General features: G+C 38.1%; 1 protein-coding gene across 3 annotated transcripts in view; it reads left to right on the plus strand.

The window, feature by feature from the left end:
- Nucleotides 1–23,637, plus strand: part of SSH2 (slingshot protein phosphatase 2) — a 249,703-nt gene that overhangs the window by 59,606 nt on the left and 166,460 nt on the right. For 2 of the 3 annotated variants that reach the window (XM_045837587.1, XM_045837588.1), the window contains one exon: nucleotides 41–121. The exons of the other annotated variant lie outside the window; for it this stretch is intronic. In XM_045837587.1, coding sequence (XP_045693543.1) covers nucleotides 41–121 — 81 coding nt within the window. The remainder of the gene's footprint in view (nucleotides 1–40; nucleotides 122–23,637) is intronic. 3 annotated transcript variants of the gene reach the window in all.

Here is a 23,637-nt window from a genome sequence, read left to right on the forward strand (position 1 = left end):
ATTTGTCTGGATCTCTGAAAAGATCTTGTTTCTATTACAGAGCTCTCATTTGGAAGACAATGAATCAGCAGCATTACTTTGCTGTGAATGTGAAGAATCAGAAATCTTTAGTGATTCCAATGTACGTAGGTATATGATTTTATACAGTCTTTGGTGATTCAAGGGAAAGCGTTTTGGGTGAAATGGCTTTTAAATACAACTGGAATAGTGCCTAAAGGCAAATAAGTGACTTAGAATGAGTGTGTATACAAACACAAACAGTATGGTATATTTATATGTATAATAACTTCCTCTCAAAGCATATCTATCAAAAAAATAGAAAAATGTACCCTGGAACCTTGAGTGAGTCTCTGTCAATATGGAATATGATTGTTTGTGTGTGTGTGTGTGTGTGTGTGTGTGTGTGTGTGTGTGTGTTTAAATGGTCAGTAGTCTCCTTTTCTTGGTGACAGCTGCTTGATATTGGTGCTGCCACTGTACCTTTTTATTTTAGTCCTCACTCAAAGATATGCTTACTTATTTTAGAGAGAGTGGAAAAGAGAGAAAGAGAAACATCTATGTGAGAGAAATACTGATCAGTTGCCCTACCACCACTCACCCTGCAACTATGCACCACAACTGGGAATCGAATCTGCAACCTACCCTGACCAGGGGTATGTGCCCTGACCGGGGATGGAACCCATAACCTTTTGGTGTATGGGATGATGCTCCAACTAACTGAGTCACATGGCCAGGGCTGCCACTGTACCCCACATGCATAGACCTAATACATCCTGGCTGTTGATAATATTAAGCCAAATGGTATTATAATTACTGGGCTGGAGAGTCAGCTAGATCATCTCAAATGTAGAACTAACTACATTTCATGACGTGTTATTAATTTTATTTATCTCATCTGGCCTCTGGCATAGTTGCCGAATTATTGCAAATTACCCATGGAATCAGGCTGCAGTTGGAGAATGAATTAAATTGATGTATTAAAAAATTAATATCTCTTAAAAAATTAATATCTCTTCCATAAGAATAATTGCCTTTACTAGCCTTGACTAAAACAAGATTTGACAAACCTTGATGAGAAAATCTGGTTTCTGTCAACTTCAAGGTGTTTATTGTGCATAGGAAGCACTCTTTAAATGTTGAGGTTTCAGCAGTGGAAGCTTTCTCTCAAAGTAAGCTATTACTCTCAATTATATCACCACAGGACTGCCTTCTCTTTAACTGTCTTCTTTACATTCACTGTGCAATGAAGGCAATCGCTATTGTAGGACCTCATTTGACTATTACATTGATTTATCTGGTTACACTTCATTCAGCATTGATGAAGAGTCTGGAATGGCATGAAGTCATTTATTGTGACTCATGAATAGCTAGAGTGGTGCTCATTTCCCTAGTTCTTGAAAACATTTACTAATGAATTCACATGAACACTCATTTATTATCAACATTTGCAATGACAGACTTAGGGTAGAAAGGTTATATTCTTTGCCTAGTGTTGTGTGATAAGCAGGGGCAGCACTGACATCAGATCTCAGCTGACAACCATCAGTGAGCTCATTATCAGCAGGCTGCATCATCATTGATAGAATGGGTACCAGCTCTCTATATAGTATCCTATAAGATTTATTTTGTTCAGTCTACAGTAGAGTCCTCTGGACTTAGACCGACTTATTGTTTTGGCTGATTTTGTCTCAAAGAGAGACCAGTGTATGGCAATCCACATGAAGAATATCTTTATGAAATTGAACACATGTGGTGAAAAATCACTCAAATTTTAATGATTGTTCTCCCTTAGAAACAATTAATTGGGCATATGTATTCTCAGATTACCTGGATTGCTTTATTTTAGTGCCAGAGCTTTCATTCATTTAAGTCAGATTTGTTTTTCCTCTTCAAGAGGCAAAAGTGGTTACATGTACTTAGCTGGTTCTTTAAAGGTATTGGATCCTCCTCTTTTGTTTGCTCAGGAAGTATTTCCCATACTTTTTTTCCCTCTCTTCTCAGCTCCCCATTTCCACCTTCACATGAAAGGAGATTGAAGAGCTCCTTTGCAATTTGAAGACTTAAACTTGAAAAAAAATTATTTGTAGAGCAAACAGATTAAAATCCCCACTTTGAATTTTCTTCAAAGGAAGTGGTATGGGATCTTGATAACTATTTGAAATAGAAGTTAACTGATGTAAAGAGTAGAAGATAAAGTGAATCACTGAAGAACTTTTTCTTTACTCTTGGAATAACAGAAATATGAAATTTAGTTAGCTATATTCATTCATTCACTTATTTATGCACACATTCTTTCACAAGTGTTGATTGACTGTCATGTACAAATCATCATGCCCAGGGTTATGGGGGTTAGGGATAAAATATAGAATCTCTCTAAAAACAAACTTTAAGCAATAAGAAAAATAAGATCTGAGGATCTAATGTAAAACATGGTGACTATAGTTGAGAACTCTGTTGTATAATTGTTAAAAGAGTAGATGTAAATGTTCTTACCAAAAAAAAAAAAAAAGGTAAATATGTGAAGTAATGGCTATGCTAATTAATGAAATGGGGAATCCTTTTACAATGTATATGTATATCACATCACCACAATGTGCACTTTTAATATTTTATACTTTTATTTGTCAAGTATATCTCAGTAAAACTGAAATTTAAAAAAAGTATCTACCCTAGGAAAATGTTTCAACCTATGTTTCAACAAATTAGTTTTATGGATATTCATGGAAAGCCATGAAATGGAGAGAAGAAAATAACTCTTATGTCGTTGCGGGGTAGGGAGGGCATGGGGGAGATGAAATCTGGGAATGAGTGGAATGAGTGGAAATTTGGCTGGAGGCAAAGAAGGGATGGCTTTCTCTGGAAGAGGGCTGGCTGTCTTAGATCTCCTGGGGCTTTCCCAGAAGGGAACAGGCGAGTTTATCAAGGCCTCTGCTCCATCTCTGGTCCCACTCATCCTCTAGGGAACTGCAAAAGAGTAGAAGCAGCTACTTGTTCCTTCTGCTGTGCACAGGTTGTTGGAGGCCTCCATAATGGGAAAATTGACTGCCTGCCCCAGAGTAAGATGACAGTGTGACTAGACAGGATCATGGAGGAGAAAGATACTAGCCCTAGCTGCAGTTTCACTTTGGCTCTAGATAAGAATTTAGGCAGTACCTAGAGCAGTTTGGGATACTAGTGGCTGGCAGCAGCCATTGAGATCTTGAGTGTCCTCTCCATTCTCCATCACCCCATTCCTACTGCTATCCTGCCTTAAAGGAAAAGAAAAAAAAGTTCTGCATTAGCTTACATTCCAATTATTATATTTGTAGAGGTTCAGCTAGAAACAACTGGATTCATTACCATTGTATGTGTTGTTTCTTCCCCAGCCTGGAGGTCAGGAAAATGCTTGTTACAGTAGTTTATTTCCTAAGAATACAGCTAATTTCTTTGTCTCCTTTCCACACTCGTCTGACCCCACTCTCACATGGGGTGCAGGAAGAGGGACACATATAGATGGTTACACTTTTTTTGTCTATTCATTTATTTACTAGTATGTTATATCCTTGTAGGGAATGCATTTTTACTCTGTGCAATCAAAATAGCTTTTATGTTTACATAGCCCAGTGAAAGGAAGAGATGTTAGCCTTTTGTTAGTAAAGGAAGACAAAAAAGCCACCCTCTAGAATCAAATGTGGAAAAGGCAGACAAAAAGAAAATCTAAAATGTAAGCATTATTTAGTTTAGGATACTTTACAAGAACTGTAGATCTGCATTCTCCTTTAGGACAGGACAAATATTTTAGAATATAATAGTATCCTAGGTGGCAGCTTCTTTGGAGGTTTTCACATACTCATTTTGTGGAGTGGGAGAATGGCTTTGGAGAGAGAATATTTAACCTAATACTAAATTCAAGATGAAAGACTTAAGAATTAGCATTAAGATAAGCCCTGCTGGTGTGGCTCAGTGGATTGAGTGCCAGCCTGTGAACCAAAGGGTCACAGGTTCAGTTCCCAGTCAGGGCACATGACTGGGTTGCAGGCCAGGTCCCCGGTAGGGGGCACTGGAGACGCAACCACACATTGATGTTTCTCCCTCTTTCTCCCTCCCTGCCTCTCTCTTAAAAGAAAAAAAAAAGATAAGCCTTAATCCAAGGCCTACTGTGGGGTAGCCTACCTGTGGAGTTAAAATAGAAGGGATTTGAATCTTCAGGAGTATTCTGAAGTATCTGGTTTTTCTTGTGTGTTTCAAGTTTTGAAATATGGTGTACAGAATAAAAACAATGAGTCCCGTCCAGGTAGCTCAGTTGGTCAGAGTGTTGCCATGATATACCAAGGTTGCAGGTTTGATTTCTAGTCAGGGCACATATAGGAATCAACCGATGAATGCATAAATCAGTGGAACAACAGATTAATGTCTCTCTCACTCTCCCTCTCTTTCTCTCCCAAATAAAAAACAAACAAACAGGAGTATTATCATTTCTCAAGTAAAAAGAGAAAGAAATGGAGTATTATCATTCCCCAGCCACCAGTCCCCACCCCCCACCGTCCCCCACCTCCCCTGCCCTTGCCCCCTTCCAGTCACTACTCACCCTCTCAGCCATCACCTCCCAGAGATAACCAGTATTCTGACTTCTTGACCATATGATTTTGATGTGGGCATCAGGCTATGTGCTTTCTTTTTTAATCCTCACCTAAGGGCATGCTTATTGATCTTAGAGAGAAGGGGGAAGGGAAGGAGAAAGAGTGAGAGAAGCATGATGTGAGAAAGAAACATGAACTGGTTGCCTCCCAGACATGCCCTACTGGGAATCAAATGCATGGCCTTTTGGTTTACAGGCTGACACCCAACCAAATGAGTCACACTGGGCAGGGCCAGGCTATGCACTTTAAAGGATCCTCTCTGACCTCCAGAATCAGGGCTCAGTATCACATGTGTAATAGTTAAAGAGCTCATGCTCAAGGTTCAGAGAGCTTGAGTCAGTGTCCCATCACATACTGGCTTTGTCACTCCACTTCTCTAAGCCTCACTTCCCCCATCTTTATAAAATGGAAATAATAATAATATTTGTCCATAGAATTATTATAGTTAAATGAGATAATTTGTGTAAACTATTTAGAGGGCCTGGCATGTTATCTGTGGTGAGAGCAGGGGCAGGTATAGGATGACATGGTGTCACCATCTCTTAAACAGAGTCAACAATGCCACCAATGTCTGTGGATACAATTAAGTTCAGCTCTAGAGAGAAGGAAGAGGAAAACGTGGGCATCCTGACCATCTTTCCTTTCTTTACCATCCTTGATTTGGCTTATGGCATGACTAAGTCGTGGCAACTTCTAAAATATATTATTTAGGCATGACTAAGTTGGCAACTTCTAAAATATATTATTTAAATTTATAAAATGGCCATTGAAAGGCTAGAAACTTACTCTTATGCATCTTTATATTTGCCACAATGCTTAGCACAGTAACTTGCAAATTGTATGTAGTTAATACCTTGGCTAAAGGAATCTAAAAATGATTCTTCAGGCACACTATACTTTCATGTGCTAGGTTTGTATGGGTCTGACTTCTGGTCCTTTTTTTGACCAGAGGCATAGTTTTGAGACATCTTGCATAAGAGGATATAAAATATAGCACTAAATGTAGCAGTTAGAAACCAGGAGGTTGACCTGATCTACAAAATCAACCAAGTAAAAGCTTCAACTAACTGGGTTATCTTTCTTCTATAATCTGAGGTGTGCCTACTCAGGCATACTTAACTCCTATTTTGGTTTAGGAGAGCAGGGAAAACAGTAGATGGCAGGACTTGTAAGTTTTTTTTCATTAATAAAACTGTACAGACTTTTTTTTTAGATTACAATTTGGAAATAATTTACCCTTTGGAAGGTAATAAGCAAGGCAATTTATTGAGCACTTACTATTTTCTAGGCATGCTAAATGATTTTTATTCAATTTAGTGTTGAATCCAAGTCTCTGAGGTCAAGTACTTTTAGTATTTCTTGTTTAAAGCTGAAGAAACATGCATAAAGTAGGTGGCCCTGCTGGTAATGACAGCCAATTCTGCCTGACATTGTCTGCTTGAGCTCTTAACCTTATGCTGGATTGCCTTTGCCTTTGAATGCAATATTGTCATTCTGGTGCTAGGAGATCAGAGGCAAATGAAAGAGTGGTTCTCAATTCAGGCTTTGCACCAAAGTAATCTGTGAACCTTTTCAAAAACAGACACTCAAATCTCACTTTTGGAAGTTTCTTATTCAGTGCATCTTGGATGAGGCTCAATATCTTTATCCTCCATAGGTGCTTCTTCATGCAGCCAGAATTCAGAATCATGGTTCTTAGAAATTCCCTAGGGTGGAATTACAAAATAACACATTTGGGGACATTTGAAGACTGAATTTGGAATATTGTAAAGACACATCGTTATTTATTAGAAGTGTAGGGAAGAAGGAGGTAGCTTAAAAACAATCAGGTTTCATGTTTCAGATGGGGAGTAAGATAGTATTTATCACTGGAAATTGGATATATCACTGGGGTATTTTATAGCTAGATTAACTCTCCTTTCTTTCTATGAATTTGTCAAGTGCTGCCACTATTGCACTGAAGCAGTCCTTCTCAGCCCTAGTTTGCTCTCCCAAATATCAGTTATCTCAGTGCTTGGGGTGGAGTCTTGATTAAGACAAATGTCAAGGGGGAATTGTATATTTAACAAATTCTTAATCTCAATGGAAACTATCTTCTGGGTTTCTCCTAATGCCTTTGTTTTTTATAATAATAACAATTATTATTATTATTATTTTGTAATATCACAGTGTGCTTTAGCAGTAAGGAAGAGGTAGTAATTTTTCTTTTCACTTTAGTTAGGAAAGTTAAGTTACAAGGACTGTGACTTGCTGAGAACTATAACCGAAATAGTGGCTGACATTTGTTGAGCATTAACCATGTAGTACCTGGCTCTATACTAAATGTTTTTTACATGTTTACATCTTTGATGAGTAGTAGTATTTATCCAAGTCTTGAAGAAAACTCAGCTCATTTAGTCTACAATTATTTGTGTCTACTCTGTGGCAGGCACCAGGCTAGGCAATGAGTATCCAGTGGTGAATAAATCAAACCCTGCCCTATGGGGCTTACAGTCCATTGGGGAAGATACATAATACAAAAACAAATAAGCAAACAATTATAAAATGTGATAGCACTATGAAAATTACAAATGGGGAAATAATAATAAAGAGTAAGACAGAATAGCCATTTAGATAAAGGATGATCAAGAAGGATCTAACATAGTGATGTTTTAGTTCAGAATTGTTAAGGGGTTTGCTTAGCGTCATATCTAGTGAGTAGTAAAGTTCAAGTCTGATTCCCAAGATTATGCTTCATGCTGCGCTTTGTCAGATATATGCTTGGAATCTACTCCAGACTTGCAACTGACTCTCCTGTCTGGTCTGTCCAGCATTCATACCATGACACTGTACCAAATTTCCAGAAGGGGCATTATAATATTTATAAATAATACATTTTAATAATTAAGATAATTCTTCAAAAGAAGTCTTCTTCCTAAAATGCTTTTTGAAAGAGAGCTCTAGGAGGCAGCAAGGAAAAGGGAGAGCAAAAGGGTTGCAAGCAGTGTATAATTCAGCAAATGATAGAGAGACAGCTCCCAAGAAGTAGGAAATCTCTGCTATATCCTCACCAGACTGAGCATGGATGTTCATTGTTTGATGTTAGATAAACATATTATTTCCTGATCTTGAGTTAAAGAACTTGAAGGGTCTGATCCAGGAGCCAAGTGGAAGACTGTTGATGGAAGAAACTGATAAAGAAGTATTAGATGGTGACCAGAACTTCAAGAGGCTTGCTTGGAAAGAATGTGGGAGGAAGGGAAACTCTGCTCTTGGGAAAAGAGAGAGATGAACAGTGAAATTTTTTTATTTATCAATTGATCTTTTTATTGATTTTTTTTTTAGTGGAGGGGAGAGAGGAAAAAAACATCAATTTGTTGGTCTTTATTTTTGCATTCAGTAGTTGATTCTTGTATGTGTTCTGACTGGGGATCAAACCCACAACCTTAGCATATCAGGATGATGCTCTAACCTACTTAACTACCTGGGCAGGGCACAGCTTTGAATTTATTTATTTATTGATTTATTCACTTTTTTAAAAGATTTTATTTATTTATTTTTAGAGAGAGGGGAAGGGAGGGATAAAAAGAGGGAGAGAAACACTGATGTCTGAGAGATACATCGATTGGTTGCATCTCACTTGCCCCTAACTGAGGATCTGGCCCAAACCTAGGCATGTGCCCTGACTGGGAATCAAACCAGCAGCCTTTCGGTTTGCATGCTGGCACTCAATCCACTGAGCCACACAAGCCACAGCAGAGCCTTGAATTTTAATGCTGCAGACTTCTTACTCTATTGCAATGCTTGATTTGTCAAGTTACTTTTAGGATTTTCCAGTAGAGTCTTCTGGATTGCCCTTGGCTCCGGAAGAATTTGTCTACTTGCTCATTTTCCTCCCAGGAAATAACAATAATTATTAGGGTGATCACGTTCTATATAAGTGTAATGTAAGTTTTTTGACTACGGATAAGGAGCCTAACTGTTGAGATTTGAATAATGCCTAGCGTAAACATCATTTTGGAAAAGATTTGTGCATATCCATATATACATGTTACTTGATGATTGTATTGGTGAAGATCATAAATTGGTTAGATCATGGCAATCTGACAGTTTAGTCAAAGGTTATAATAATATTCAAACTCTTGACCCACAAATCTAATTCTTGAAAATTTCCTCTGAAGAAATTATTTAAGAAGAAAAAATATATATAACTAAAATTTTAATGAACATGTTTAGTAATAGGAGACAAAGAATGGCTAAGTAAACTATGGTAATGTTAACTCATTGAAGCCATTAAAATAAAAAATATGAAACCTATATAGTTCTATGAGAAATTGTATATGAAACATTAAATGAAAAAAGTAAATAAGTGGCAAAATAAAGTTGCATCTCTACCGCATTCTTATGACAAAATAAATTACAGATGGATCAGAGAATTATATTAAATGTAAAATAATTGACATTGCAAGGAGGAACATACGGGGGAACTTTTTTATAATCTTGTATTAGGGAAGACTTTTTAAAAATAAGACACAAAATCCAGGCACCATAAAAGAAAACACTCATAAATTCAAATACGTAAAGTCAAAAATTTTACATTAAAAGATCCTATAAACAAAGTGAAAGACAACATGTGAGGAAGATTTTTAACACATGACAAAGAGCTAATTTCTACAATACATAAATTGTTCTACACTTTTTTTAAAAATCAGAAACATGATGGAACAATGTACAAAAGAAACTAACAGACTTTCACAGAAAAAGATATACAAATGGCTCTTCAACATATGAAAAAATTTAACATATAAAAATAGTTCTCATACCAATACTTTTTTTACCTCTTAAATTGGCAAAGATCAAAAAAGTTTGCTATTGCATTGTGTTGGCAGGAGCATGCAAAAGTGGTATAGCTATATGTTTTAATGTATTATTGATGGAGTATAAATTAGGATAACCTCCATGGAGTGCAATTTGGAAATATCTATGAAAATTCTGAATGTTTATAGGATTTGCTCCAGAACTTTAATTAGTGGAAATTTATCCTCCAGAAATATTTCTACATTTGTGCAATTTCATATATTCAAGGACAAGCATTGTAATGGCAAAAAATTAGAAGTATCCTAAATGTCTATCATAGTGTTTCCACATCAACTAACATGGAATTATCTCCTACTGTTAAAAGAAAATACCAGGGTGCAAAGAAATATGTGTGTCATTTGTGTAAAACAAAATCAGAGTCAAAATCAGAGCAAAAAATAATTTATTTAGATTTTTAGTAACACCTAGATTGTGTCTGGTAATATACATAAAAATTAAAAATAGCAATTCTCTTTAGGGAGAAGAATTTGTGTTGGTATGGGGAGCAGATGTGAGATGAAGACTTATTAACATTTATCATACTGTCCTTTTTGAGTTTTGTGTCATGTACATGTTTTATCTACTTTTAAAAAATACTGAAACAATTTAAAAGGAGGTGGAACAAAATTTCATAGCCATCATTTATTCATTCCACAAATATTATTTTAAGAAAAGAAAATGTTAGCTTTGTCCTTTAAATGCCCACAGCCTAGAAGGAGAGATAGAATATAGTGTGGCAAGTGCAGACATGGACATGTGTATACTAGGTACAAGTGTGGCATAAGAAGAGAGTAATTCATTCTTTACTTGATATGTCAAGTTTAAAAATGAACAAAATTTACATATATACTCTGGTTACAACTACTTAAAGACTACATACGGTGTAGGCAAAAGTAGGTTTACACTTATGAGTTTGCAAAACAGTTTATTCTTGTTATTTATTAATTATTGTATTGTTTGTGTTACTGTAAATCTACTTTTGCCCACTCTGTATATAAGCAGATAAATAGCAAAAAGAATTGAAACTCACAGAAGAGACCTAAAATAAGAATATTCAAATGGTGAGGATATGAAAGGCTTTTAGAGTATCATAGTTGTCTTATTCATATTTTAGAGTCTTGTTTATTTATTTATTTTAGATTATTAAAAATAAAGTTGCCCTGGCTGGTGTGACTCAGTGGATTGAGTGCCGGCCTGCAAGCCAAAGGGTCGCTGGTTGATTCCCAGTCAGGGCACATGCCTGGGTCTCAGGCCAGGTGCTCTCAGGTAAGGGGCATGCGAGAGGCAACCACACATTGATGTTTCTCTTCCTCTCTTTATCCTTCCCTTCTCCTCTGTCTAAAAATAAATAAATAAATAAATAAATAAATAAATAATCTTAAAAAAAGAAGTAATCCAGCATTCTGCAAGGTCTTAGTTCTAGATTAGCATTTCTTATTTGTAGTCTTAAAGTTGAGAGTATAGGTATATTGTATTTGCCTGAAGTTAATATAGGGGATAAAGAGACTATCATCTACCTCTCTTCTACCCCCCACCATTTAAGCCTGAATCTCAACATGCTACTATGAAGAGCTTTGGAACTGATTAGTGTGCAGGTTATATCTGTAGAAGTGGTCTGCGATCTTTGGTATGTAACTAATTTTTCTCTCTCTCAAGGAGCTTTTTTAACACTAGCAGACTCCCACCAGGGCCATATTTAGATGCCTTAAAGGGAAGCTGCAGAGTAGCCAGGGCTATATTAGGTAATTCTAGCACTCAGAATTTATGGTCCTTCCTGTTATGAGCTACATATAACATGTAAATATCAATTAAAATCCACTGGAATATTAATCAAATGTGACATTGCTGTGTTGTAATACTTTTAAATTCTACCATGCAAAGTTAGGTCCAGGTCTTAGGATCTGCCTTATCTCTCATTGCCATACTTTAAAAGTACCACTTCTTCATTTCCTTCTCTATTCATGGATTTCTATGGTCTCGTTCTATGCCCCTACCTTGAACTATTTAAACTGGCTTAGTCTGGAGTAGCAGCACCAGGCACAATACCAAAAGTGGAGCAAAACTGGTTTTGCAAAACTTTCTTTACTGGTTATAGTCACACTTCCTTGCCGGACCCCTATCCTGTAACGGCACGGTCTTAGTTCCCATTTCTTGTGTTTATGGTTATCTTTCACTCAATTATTCTGTCAATAAATATGTACACAGTACCTCCCATGTGCTATACAGACACTGTGCTCATTGCTGGGGATATAGTGGTACATATAATAAACATTGTTCCTCCCTTTGAAACAGATTCTAGTGAAGAAAGGTGGCATTAAACAGTTAATTATGTGGTGAATCTTAAAATTATGATTCTGAAAAGAGGAAAGTGCACCATACTATAAGAAAGTATCCTGGGACCTGACCTGCTTAAGGGTTAGTGGTCAAAGGAGGGCTTCCTTGGAGAACTGGTGTCTGAGTTGTGCCCTGTAAGGTGAGTCAAAGTCAACCAGAGAAAAGTTGAGTGGAGAGAGTGGGGAAAGAAATACAGGTTCAGAAACTTATAGCATGTTGAAGGACCTGAAAGAATGCCAGTGAAGTTGAACATAGAAAGTAAGGGAAGAAATAATGCAAGATGATGCTGGCAAGGTCAACAAAGGCCAGATGATGCAGAGTCTTGTAAGCTGAATTAAAGGTCTTGGACTTGCTTCTTCATACAATAAGAAGCTATTGAAGAGTTTTTAGCTGGGGAGTGAACATGTTAACATTTTTAAAAGATTTATTTTGCTTTACTGTGGAAAATGGACTTCTGTATATATATTTATTTATATTAGCCATAAGTAGTTGGGACTTTATTTTCTGTGATTTGATTTGGTTAACTCATTTGTTGGGGGATGGCACTCTTAAGAAGGAGGTTGGTGGAAAGGCAGTATGGTATGGTGGTGAAGAGAGCAACTTACCCAGGATAAGTTGCTTTCCTTCTCTAAGTCTCAATTTCCTTACCCAAAAGAATGAATATAACAAATAGAATAATTACTTTGTGGGGTTATTGTGAAGATTAAATGAGTTAATGTCTTCAAAACACTTAGATTAAGACCTGGGACATTGTAAACCTATAATAAATGTTAGCCACTGTTACAATGTAACAATCTCATGCAAAGTTTATTGTTTCTCTAAGAACTACTCATTCTTGGTGACCCATGGAGTAAGTCACATGTGGACTTGTATAGTTACTACTGCTGAACTGTAGGAATCTAGCCTAGTCAACTGGTAGAGAAACATCAGGCATAAGATTTAATTTTACAAATGTCATTTGGACATGGAAGTGGAAGCTGAAGAATGGTTGCTTGCTTTAACCCTACCTTTGGTTTTTCTTTGAAGCTGGCTTTTCACAAATACCAGTGAGAAAGTTTTGACACTTGCAGAAAACTCAATAGAATGGAAACATCTGTATCTCTTTGTTTCCCACAGTACTAGGTAACTAATGTGTGTAATTATACTGTTGAGCAAAGCTTCAGGTTGATCAAAATTTAATGGTTGACGGTATTTGAAATGTTAATAATATCTCCTCATAAACTGCTTTTTCAAAAAAGATTGTTCCAGCCTCTCAAAAGATTTAAATGCTATTGATTTCTTCATTCAGTGAGATGTAATTTTAGGTCTGGAAACTGGGATCTTCCAATTTTAATATTTTCTAAGAAATTAGAATTTAAGGGGAATTTCAGGGAAAAATGGCAAGGGTTTACAGGAACAAATATAAAGGACACGTGCACAAAAACTAGGGGCGGGTGGAAATGGGAGGGAGGTGGGGAGGGCTGGGTGGGTGGGCTGGGATGGGAGCAAAAGATAGAAAATTGTACTTGATCAACAATTAAAATAAAATTTAAAAAAGAAATTAGTACACACAGAAAATGTGTTTTTTCTTCTGCTTTAAAATTTGCCACATTACATGCTTATAGAAATTATCACTACCTGGCTTTTTTTATAAGTGTCCTAGAGAGTCTTGGGTAGGTGGGAATCTATTCTTAAGATTTACAGTAGATTCAGACCCTGCCCAAGAAGTCTTCATTTTGTGTGTAAATGCATCTTTTTTTTTAAAGTGTGCATTCCCTGTATACAGTCTTTTTTTTAAAGATTTTATTTATTTATTTTTAGAGAGGGAAGAGAGGAAGATAGAGAGAGAGAAACATCGATGTGCGGTTGCTGGGGGTTATGGCCTGCAACCCAGGCATGTACCCTGGCTGGGAATCGAACCTGGGACACTTTGGTTCCCAGCCCATGTTCAATCCAGTGAGCTACACCATCCAGGGCTAAATGCATCTTTTAATTTATTGATTTCTTTTTTTTTAAGAGAGAGGAAGAAGGTAGAGAGAGAGAAACACTGATTTGTTGTTCCACTTACTTTTAAAAATGTATTTCATTGATTATGCTATTACAGTTGTCCCATTTCCCCCCCTTCACTCCCCTCTACCCTGCACTCCCCCCCACTCACATTCCCCTACTTTAGTTCATGTCCATGTGTCATACATATAAGTTCTTTGGCTTCTACTTTTCCCATACTATTCATGCCCTCCCTGTCTATTTTCTACCTACCATCTATGCTACTTATTCTCTGTACCTTTTCCCCCACTCTCCCTCTCCCACTCCCCTGTTGATAACCTTCCATGTGATCTCCATTTTTGTGGTTCTGTTCCTGTTCTAGTTGTTTGCTTAGTTTGTTTTTGTTTTTATTTTTGTTTTAGGTGTGGCTGTTAATAATTGTGTTTGCTGTCATTTTACTGTACATATTTTTTATCTTCTTTTTCTTAGATAAATCCCTTTAACATTTCATATAATAAGGGCTTGGTGATGATGAACTTCTTTAACTTGACCTTATCTGAGAAGCACTTTATCTGCCCTTCCATTCTAAATGAAAGCTTTGCTGGATTGAGCAATCTTGGGTGTAGGTCCTTGCCTTACATGACTTAGAATACTTCTTTCCAGCCCCTTCTTGCCTGTAAGGTCTCTTTTGAGAAATCAGCTGATAGTCTGATGGGAACTCCTTTATAGGTAACTGCCTCCTTATCTCTTACTGCTTCTAGGATTCTCTCCTTAATTTTAATCTTGGATAATGTAATTATGATGTGCCTTAGTGTGTTCTTTTTTGGATCCAACTTCTTTGGGACCCTCTGAGCTTCCTCCTGGGACCTCCTGGAAGTCTATTTCCTTTGCCAGATTGGGGATGTTCTCCTTCATTATTTGTTCAAATAAGTTTTCAATTTGTTGCTCTTCCTCTTCTCCTTCTGACATCCCTATAATTTGGATGTTGGGATGTTTAATAAAGATGTCCTGGAGGTTCCTAAGCCTCTCCTTATTTTTTTTTAATTCTTGTTTCTTCATTCTTTTCTGATTGGATGTTTCTTTCTTCCTTCTGGTCCACACCGTTGATTTTGAATCTCAGTTTCCTTCCTATCACTATTGACTCCCTATACATTTTCCTTTATTTCACTTTTCATAGCCCTCATTTTTTCATCTAATTTGTGACCAAATTCAACCAATTCTGTGAGCATCCTGATTACCAGTGTTTTGAACTCTGCATCTGATAGGTTGGCTACCTCTTCATCGCTTAGTTGTATTTTTTCTGGAGCTTTGATCTGTTCTTTCATTTGGGCCATTTTTTTGTCTTGATGTACCTGTTATGTAGTGAGGGGCAGAGCCTTAGGTGTTCACCAGGGTGGAGCAACACACATCACTGGATTGTGATGCTGTATGTGGGGAAAGGGTCCAAGAGGGAACAGTGGCACTTGCTCTGCTCTCTGCCAGATTTCAGTCACTTCCCCCACTTCCCACAAACCAATTGGGCCCTCCTGGAGATGATTCCCAAGTGGGTGGGTTTGTGTACATTCTTGGACCCTGTGGGTCTCTCCAATGAACTTTCCTGTGAGGCTGAGAATTCCCAATCCCCCTTTGTTTCGCCTGGTTTATCTGTGTGCGAATGTGGGACTGCCTGGCCTTGCACACCCCATTCCACAATCTGCCACCTTGCTGGGTCCGCCAGCCGCTGCTTTGTGCACCCCCATCCACTAGCCGCAGCCTTGCCATGAGTCCTCTCTGCCCCGTCTGTCCATCTCTGCCCCTCCTACTGGTCTGGATGAATGTGTCTTCTTTAACTCCTTGGTTGTCACACTTCCATACAGTTCGATTTTCTGTCACTTCTGGTTGTTTTTTGTTTTTAAATTGTTGTTGTCCTTCTTTTGGTTGTGCAAGGAGGCACAGTGTGTCTACCTATGCCTCCATCTTGGCCAAACATCCTGTTCCACTTATTTATGCATTCATTAGTATGCATGTGCCCTGACTGGGCATTGAACCCTTGGTGTATTGGGATGGCGCGCTAACCAACTGCACTTATTTGGCCAGGGCCTAAATATGTCTTCTAGTTTGAGAACATAAGAAGGCAAGATTTTTAAAAGGAGTTTTGTACTAAGTGCTACAAAGGGAAAAATTTCTTACACAGAGTTCAATACAATCAAGTTTACTTAGTTTGTCACAGACTTCCTGTAGTAAGATGGTTTACTGATGGTAAATAATTACATTTTTAAAATAAAAGTGTGTTGTTTTTATCTTGTTCAACATGATGGCTCCACCTACATAGCTAAGCTGTCTTTTCTGTTATTCAGTGCTCTAAGGGAAGACCCAAAAGCATCATCTAAATTGTTCTGGCTACAGAAGGGGTATTGGGTGAAAGGAATTGGCCAAAAATAGGGCTTTCCCCAGTGGTTGCAGGAAGATAGAGGTTCTACCATATGTAATTAACTACCTTCTTTCAAATGTTTAAGTAATGCATTACATAACATTATTACTAAAATGTAAGTGGTATGTGGTCTTACATTGATCTAGAAAAATGTTCACGTACAGATGCTGTAGCTATGTTGGTTTTTTAATGTACTCCTTCATTCTTTTCTTTATTGTTTTGTGTTTGCCCTGCCCAGCTTCAAAAAACCATACTGTGGAAAGTATCAAGTCACAATGTGTATTATCTGCAACGGCATGGGAACTGAGTATTTTATTCCTGTAGAAATTTGTTTACTGAAATTTTAGAAGAACGACAACATGGGCTAAGCAAGTTTATTTTATTGCTGTTGACTATTACCTAAAATGGGAAAAGGAACTTAGTCCTGCACTTCTTTATCAACCACTTAGTATGTGCCGCCCACTATCCTAGTTGCTTGAGATTAATCTGTGAACAAAACCAGAAAGCACTGCCCTCTAAAGCTTATAGTTTGATGCTTATTACCATTTCACCTTCCACCTCCGCCAAGAGAAGTGCTGGGTTCAAATCCTAGCACGTCTATATGTTGTCTGTGACCATAGGAAGTGATTTCCCCCTCTTTGACCCTCATATTTGTAATTGTAAGACTAGTAATCATGTTGTCATGTTATCATTCATTTAGTATCTCAAAAATCATCTGTTGCATTGTCTCTACAAGAAGAAATTTTCTTGTTAATTGCCTGGATCTGTACTCAGAAGAGCCTTATGCAAAATAACTTAAAGAAATTTTGTTCCAGGATTTACCTAAACATGTACCCTGGTATGTTTTTACAACTTATCTGGCTTAACATCAAGAACAATTTGTAGCACGAAAGCCAAGACTACATGAGTTTATGTAGCTGCTATTTTTCTGGTATAGTCTGCCTTTGGGTGGGAGCTTATCTGCTCTATTCCATCTGATTCTGGTGGGGCTGACAGTCCTGCTGTCTGGTGGCCCTGCTTTTCTGGGATAGTCATATGTGCATAGATCCATGTCTGTGTTTATTGTAGCCCATCTGATTGATAAGTGTATGAAATATGTTTTCCTATATTAAAATATTCTAAATATTTCAGGTGAAGATATTTTAGTATAACACCTAAAAATGCTAATCTCCACGGAATGAGATTATTAAAATATTTAGTGCATGTGATTGTTCTTGTTCAGTATTAAGCTATAGGCTGAAAGTAAACAGCAGTGTTTCCTGGTTCTAGACAGGAAGCAAGCCTGCTTTTAGGGCTGTAATCTCTGACCAAATTATAGTTGCTTGTTTCATATTATGTGGCAGGACAAAGTCCATAATGACAGGTGTCTATAACGCAGTCACTGTGTAAGCACTGTAGCCTTGCCCATGACAATTTCTCTTATGTGGCCAGGACAAAGTGGCATCTCCCTAACCAGTCCTGGCTATCTGAAAATAGAAAAACCAGACGGGTAGGAGGAAATGGTTCAAGGACCAGTTGAACAAAAGTCTGATTTGCAGCCGTATAGTACTAGCATGGAGGCCTTGAAATTAACAGAGCCTTTGGGAGATAACCATCAAGAAAGGTGCCTGCAGTCTGCAAAGTGAGTGTATAATATAGGCAGCAGCAAGCCCTGTGGCCATGAACATTCTCTTTGAGCAGTGCTTATTTGAGGCAATGCCATTTGTTCACGCCACATAAAACATCCTTTCTTCTCCCCCAACCTCCGTTCCTGGACTTCAGAGGCAGATGTATAAAATTTCTTCACTGAAATTTTAGGGAACATTTTGCTTTAAACACACACACACACACACACACACAGATCTTTAATGTCTGTGTTGGATTCCCCAGCTTGTGTGAGGTGCAACATAATCTCGTGGGCAGAACACATTTGGGTACTTGAGCTTTTCTACCTGTAAAGTGGAAATAAAAATATTTTCCCTCTCTTACCTCTCTTTGTGCACATGGGAAAAAGTGGTATATAATATATTTTGTCAGGGCTCTTATTTGAGGGTAATAGAAACTGGCTTAAGTAGGAAAATAAAGATCATTTGCTGTTTTTAAAATAAAGGTTATTTGTTGTTTTGTGTACCATCCCATCAAAGCCTGCCATGCGCTTGCCAGCAGTTGGCTTAAGCATGAGCATGTGATTCAGTTCAGAACAGTGAGATGAGGAGGAAGCTGGGGGGCTGGGATGCAGGCGGCTCCTGGGACATTTTTTCTCTCACTTAAGAGACACAGGGGATGAGCTGTTTACTTACTTCAGCTGACTGTTGTTGGGTATAAATGTAATGAAGCTTGAATGTGGCTGTTATCATGGGACATATTAAGCCTGAGAGCATTGCTGACATAATCAGGATGGCAGAGCAGAGAGATGGGGAAAACTGCATTCTTGATGAAGTTCAGCTACTGAATTAATCAAAATGATACTTTTCCTTATTGTTTAAGCCATTTTTTTTGGTGGATTAGTTTTACTGCTTGAGACTGAAACAGATCCTGAATAATACAGAGACATTCTGGGTTCCTTAGACAGACAAGAAGCTCTTAGAGGGCTGCATAGTTCCACTGGACATAGTTGAAGCTCAGTAAATATGTTTTAGATAAATATGGTTGTCTTTATTTATAACTGAAGCATTTAAAAATAAAACACCTTTCTTTCCCTTCTCTAACAATTCAATACAAAAGTCATTAGATGGGACTAAGCATGATAGGTGTCTTTGAGTGGGCACCAAGGCCCAGTGTGTGTGCGATATTGGAACCCAAGCAGGACAAGGAGGTTATCTACATAGGGGAGGTGCTGGAAACCAATTGTTGGAAGCTAAGTAGGGTGATGAGGGAGTCACTGTGGGAAACAAGGATTGAGAGGTGGCCCAGTATGGGGTGTTACAGCCTGAGGAACATGAGGAAGGTATCCACACAGAGGAACACTGGCCCAGTGCAAGGTGTCAGATCTTGAGTGGGGTTAGACAATATGTGCTTATAACTTGAAACTTATACTTCTTATTTGGGAAACTTTAATTTTATAATCACATGTGCCCAAAATGTGCCTGTATTTCAATTTTTAATGAAGATTTCACAAAATTAACATTCCTAATATAAAATTATTATTTAATATATCCTAAGAAGTTCCTCAGACATGTTTGTTTGATTAAAAGTTACTTCAGCCTCCCAGCAAATCTGCTTGTTTTCTATAATGCATAAATTTCATTAACTATAATCTGCATTTCATATATATAGAAAATGATTTTTATTTTAGTTTTCAGTGGAGTGGAACTAAAGCATTTAATTTTTTTCACAACTGTACTATAATACCTTTAAAAAATCTCAACGGTAACTTGATAGAAATTGTCTTGTGAGGAAACAAAAGATCAGGCTCACTGATGTCCCAAACTCTTTGATTTTGTAAGCAAAAATTTTATCTCACATTAATACCAATACAGCAGCGCAATGTGGTTGCAGTCACTTTGCAAATATGATTAGGTAATCAAGATTAGCCCCATTTTATTAGTGACAAATATGACCTAAATCTAGTTCCCACTGTAATATTCAGGCAGAACTAGAACTGGCTTGATTTTTCTCAAAGCCAAGAGCTATATATTGTGCATTAAATCTGCTTTTATGGAAATGAGGACTGGAGAAAACAGGGACCAGGAAAAAGTAAAAGAGTACCACTTGTTAACAAATTGCCAGTCTCAGGTGAATGAGCTGGTGGGACACATATCACTGGAGATGCTAAAAGGGTAGGCTTGTGTACAAGGAGGTAGCAGTATCTTTGAATTTAGAGGACAGAATTGCATTGAATGAGAGGGCATTGGTAATTATGGTTCTATCTGTAATGGTATTAAATGGGTTCTTTGCCCCTACATAGCTACAAATTTCACTCAGGTTATTTCACTATTGTTTCCAGTTTCTTATTACTATGAATTCCAAGATTTATAGGCATGACACGTTTAGATATCCTTTCAGTTATTATTACCTTTGTTAGCTGGTTAGTTGCTTTGTTTTTAAGTCCTTATTGCTATTGTTACATAGTAGACCAGAATTTTTCCCCTTCATGGCTTCTCATTATTTTGAAGTTTAGTTTACTTATTTTTCCTTTCCTCACCTAGAAGCACTTTTTCATAATTTATTTGCTCTAAAGACTGACGGACTCAAATATTTATAGAATATCTATTAGGTACTTTAGTCTTAATAAATTGGGATAACTATGAATACATGTAATTATAGTTCACATGCAAAGAACACAGGGGTTGGGGCGCTGACCCCCCATGCAGTCAAAAATCTGGGTAAAACTTTTGACACTCTCCCAAAACTGAACTACTCATACTCTACTATTGACTGGAAGCCTAACTGGTAACATAAATCGTAGCTTAACACACTGTTCTATATATTATATGCATTATATACTTTATTATTATAATAAACTTAAGAAAATCATAAGGAAGACAGGACTTTGGGCCAATATGGAGGCAGAGGTAGATATGCTTTGCTTCCTTGCCCAACCAAAAGGAGGACAACAACAAATTTAAAAACCAAAAACCAACCAGAACAGCCAGAGTATTGAACTGTATGGAAGTCCAACAACCAAGGAGTGAAAGAAGAAACATCCGGACTGGTAGGAGGGATGGAGACAGGCAGCCATGGCAGAGAGGAGGCATGGCAATGTGACAGATCTGCCAGGCACTGTGGCAGCTGGTGGACCAGGTGGTCCCACATTCACATTTGGATAAACTTGGAGGAACAACTGGGGAGCAAGACAGACAACATGACCTGGGGTTCCAGTGAGGGGAAACTAAAGCCTCAGAATCTCTGGCTGTAAAAACCTGTGGAGATTGAAGCAGGGGGAGAAACTCCCAGCCTCACAGGAGAGTGTGTTGGAGAGACCCACAGGATTCTAGAATGTACACAAACCCACCCACCCAGGAATCAGCACCAGAAGAGCCCAATTTAATTTGCTTGTGGGTAGCAGGGGAAGTGACTGAAAACCAGCAGAGAGCTGAGCAAGGGTCATTGTTCCCTCTCTGACCCCTCCGCCACATACAGCGCCACAATGCAGCAAAGTGGGTTGCTGCACCCTGGTGAATACCTAAGGCTCTGCCCCTTACAGTATAACAGGTGCACTGAGACAAAAAAAAATATGACTCAAATGAAAGAACAGATCAAAACTCTAAAAAAGAACTAAGCAACAAAGAGATAGGCAACCTATCAGATGCAGAGTTCAAAACACTGATAATCAGGATGCTCACAGAAATGGTTGAGTATGGTTGCAAAGTAGAGGAAGAAGTGAAGGCTATGCAAAGTGAGATAAAGAAAAATATACAGGGAATCAACAGTGAAGGGAAGGAACCAGGACTCACATCAATTTGGAACAGGAGGAAGAAATAAACATTCAACCAGAACAGAATGAAGAAACAAGAATTCAAAAAAAATGAGGAGACGCTTAGGAACCTCTGGGACAACTTTAAATATTACAACATCAGAATCATAGGGGTACCAGAAGGAGAAGTGGAAGGGCAAGAAATTGATAAGTTATTTGAAAAAAAATGGAGAACTTCCCCAATCTGGCAAAAGAAATAGACTTCTAGGAAGTCCAGAAGCACAGAGAGTCTCAAAGAAATTGGACCCAAGGAGGAATACACCAAGGCACATCATAATTACATTAGCCAAGATTAAAGATAAAGAGAAAATCTTAAAAGCAGCAAGAGAAAAGGAGACATTTACCTACAAAGGAGTTCCCATAAAACTATCTGCTGATTTCTCAAATGAAACCTTGAAGGCAAGAAGGGGTTGGAAAGAAGTATTCAAAGTGGTAAAAAGTAAGAACCTACAACCTAAATTACTCTATCCAGCAAAGTTATCATTTAGAATGGAAGGGCAGGTAAAGTTAAAGAAGTTCATCATCACCAAGTCCTTATTATATGAAATGTTAAGGGGACTTATCTAAGAAAAAGAAGATGATCAAAACTATGAAAAGTAAAATGACTATAACTTTACAACTATCAACAACTGAACCTAAAAAACAAAAGTAAACTAGACAAAGAACTAGAACAGGAACAAAATCACAGAAATGGAGATCACATGGAGGGTTATCAGCAGGGATGGGGAGGGAGGAGAATAGGGGAAAAGTTACAGGGAATAAGAAGCATAATTTGTAGGTACAAAATAGACAGGGTGGGGTTAAGAATAATATAGGAAATGGAGAAACCAAAGAACTTAATATGCACGACCCATGGACATGAACTAAGGGAGGGGCAGGGCAATGCTGGTGGGAGGGGTGGTGCAGAGTGGAGGAGATAAAGGGGAGAAAAAATGGGACAACTATAATAGCATAATCAATAAAGTATACTTAAAAAAGATAAAAGTTCAGAAAAGAATACAGTAGAGAGGTTTTCTTAATAGAAATAGGAATAGAAATAGAAATAGGTTTTCTTAATAGCTCATCTTCTTGGAAGTTAATTGTCTATTTGACAATTAAAGCTTAGTTCATTTTCTTAATCCCATCATGAAAATGTTACTATAAATTATGTTGTAATATTACACAACAGACTTGAGGGGGTGAGATATTATTACCAATTGGACCCCCCTTCTCCCAGGGTTCCCCTATACTAGGTTCACCTTGCCCACTGCCAGGGAATTAGAGCTCTCAATGTCAGAGATTGGCGAAAAGGAATTATTTATTCAAAAGTTATACAGACTTAAGAGTAATGACTTAACGTCTTCATTAAAATCCCAAAGTCCCTTAAAACACCCACAAACATACACAGTCCTTCCTTCCCCCCTTTGCCCAGTCCAGGGTACCATATAGAAGTTCATGGCTCGGGTAGTCCCTGGTTCTACCCAGTAATCTCTATTGGGCTGGCAGGCCCCCTGCTTTCCCAGCACCATCAGCTGTGTTGCCAGGATCTCCAGTTCTCAATCAAAACCCACATGGCACCTTCTCCTGGCCCACCAGCAAGAGTCCTTTCCTTCCTGCAATGTGTCTCCTGCTTTCTTCCAAACTGCTGAGAGCGAGCTCTGCATTGCCGCTACATCTTGCTTTCCGGCTTCCTAAGGTGCATGGAAAGGGAGCCCCAAAGCCACGTGGTTCCAAATCTCACCAAAGCCATGTGGTTCTCCCTTTTCTTGCCAAAGCTGCATGGTTCTCCCCTCTCTTGCCAAAGCTTCATGGTTATCTCTTCTGTGGCTGCCATGCCTGGGTTTAAAATCTCAGAGCCAATCTTTGTCTGCATCCCCATTTCCAACTCCTCCTACAATCAGCTACACCTGCCAGCATTCCCATATTCTTCCAGCTTTTCTGGGCTCCCATAATAAGTTCAGGAAGGCATTGTCCTGTGGCATGGAGCCAATCATCTCCAAGTCCTTGCACAGGTACTGTAACCAGGGGGAGTTGCTCCCAGTTACATCATGGGTTGAAGACACTCCCATATCCTTTCCTCAAAGCAAGGCTACAGATAC

Source organism: Phyllostomus hastatus, unplaced genomic scaffold, assembly GCF_019186645.2.
Source record: "Phyllostomus hastatus isolate PE091 unplaced genomic scaffold, TTU_PhHast_1.1 phas_contig_210, whole genome shotgun sequence".
In the NCBI taxonomy this organism is placed as follows: Eukaryota; Metazoa; Chordata; class Mammalia; order Chiroptera; family Phyllostomidae; genus Phyllostomus; species Phyllostomus hastatus.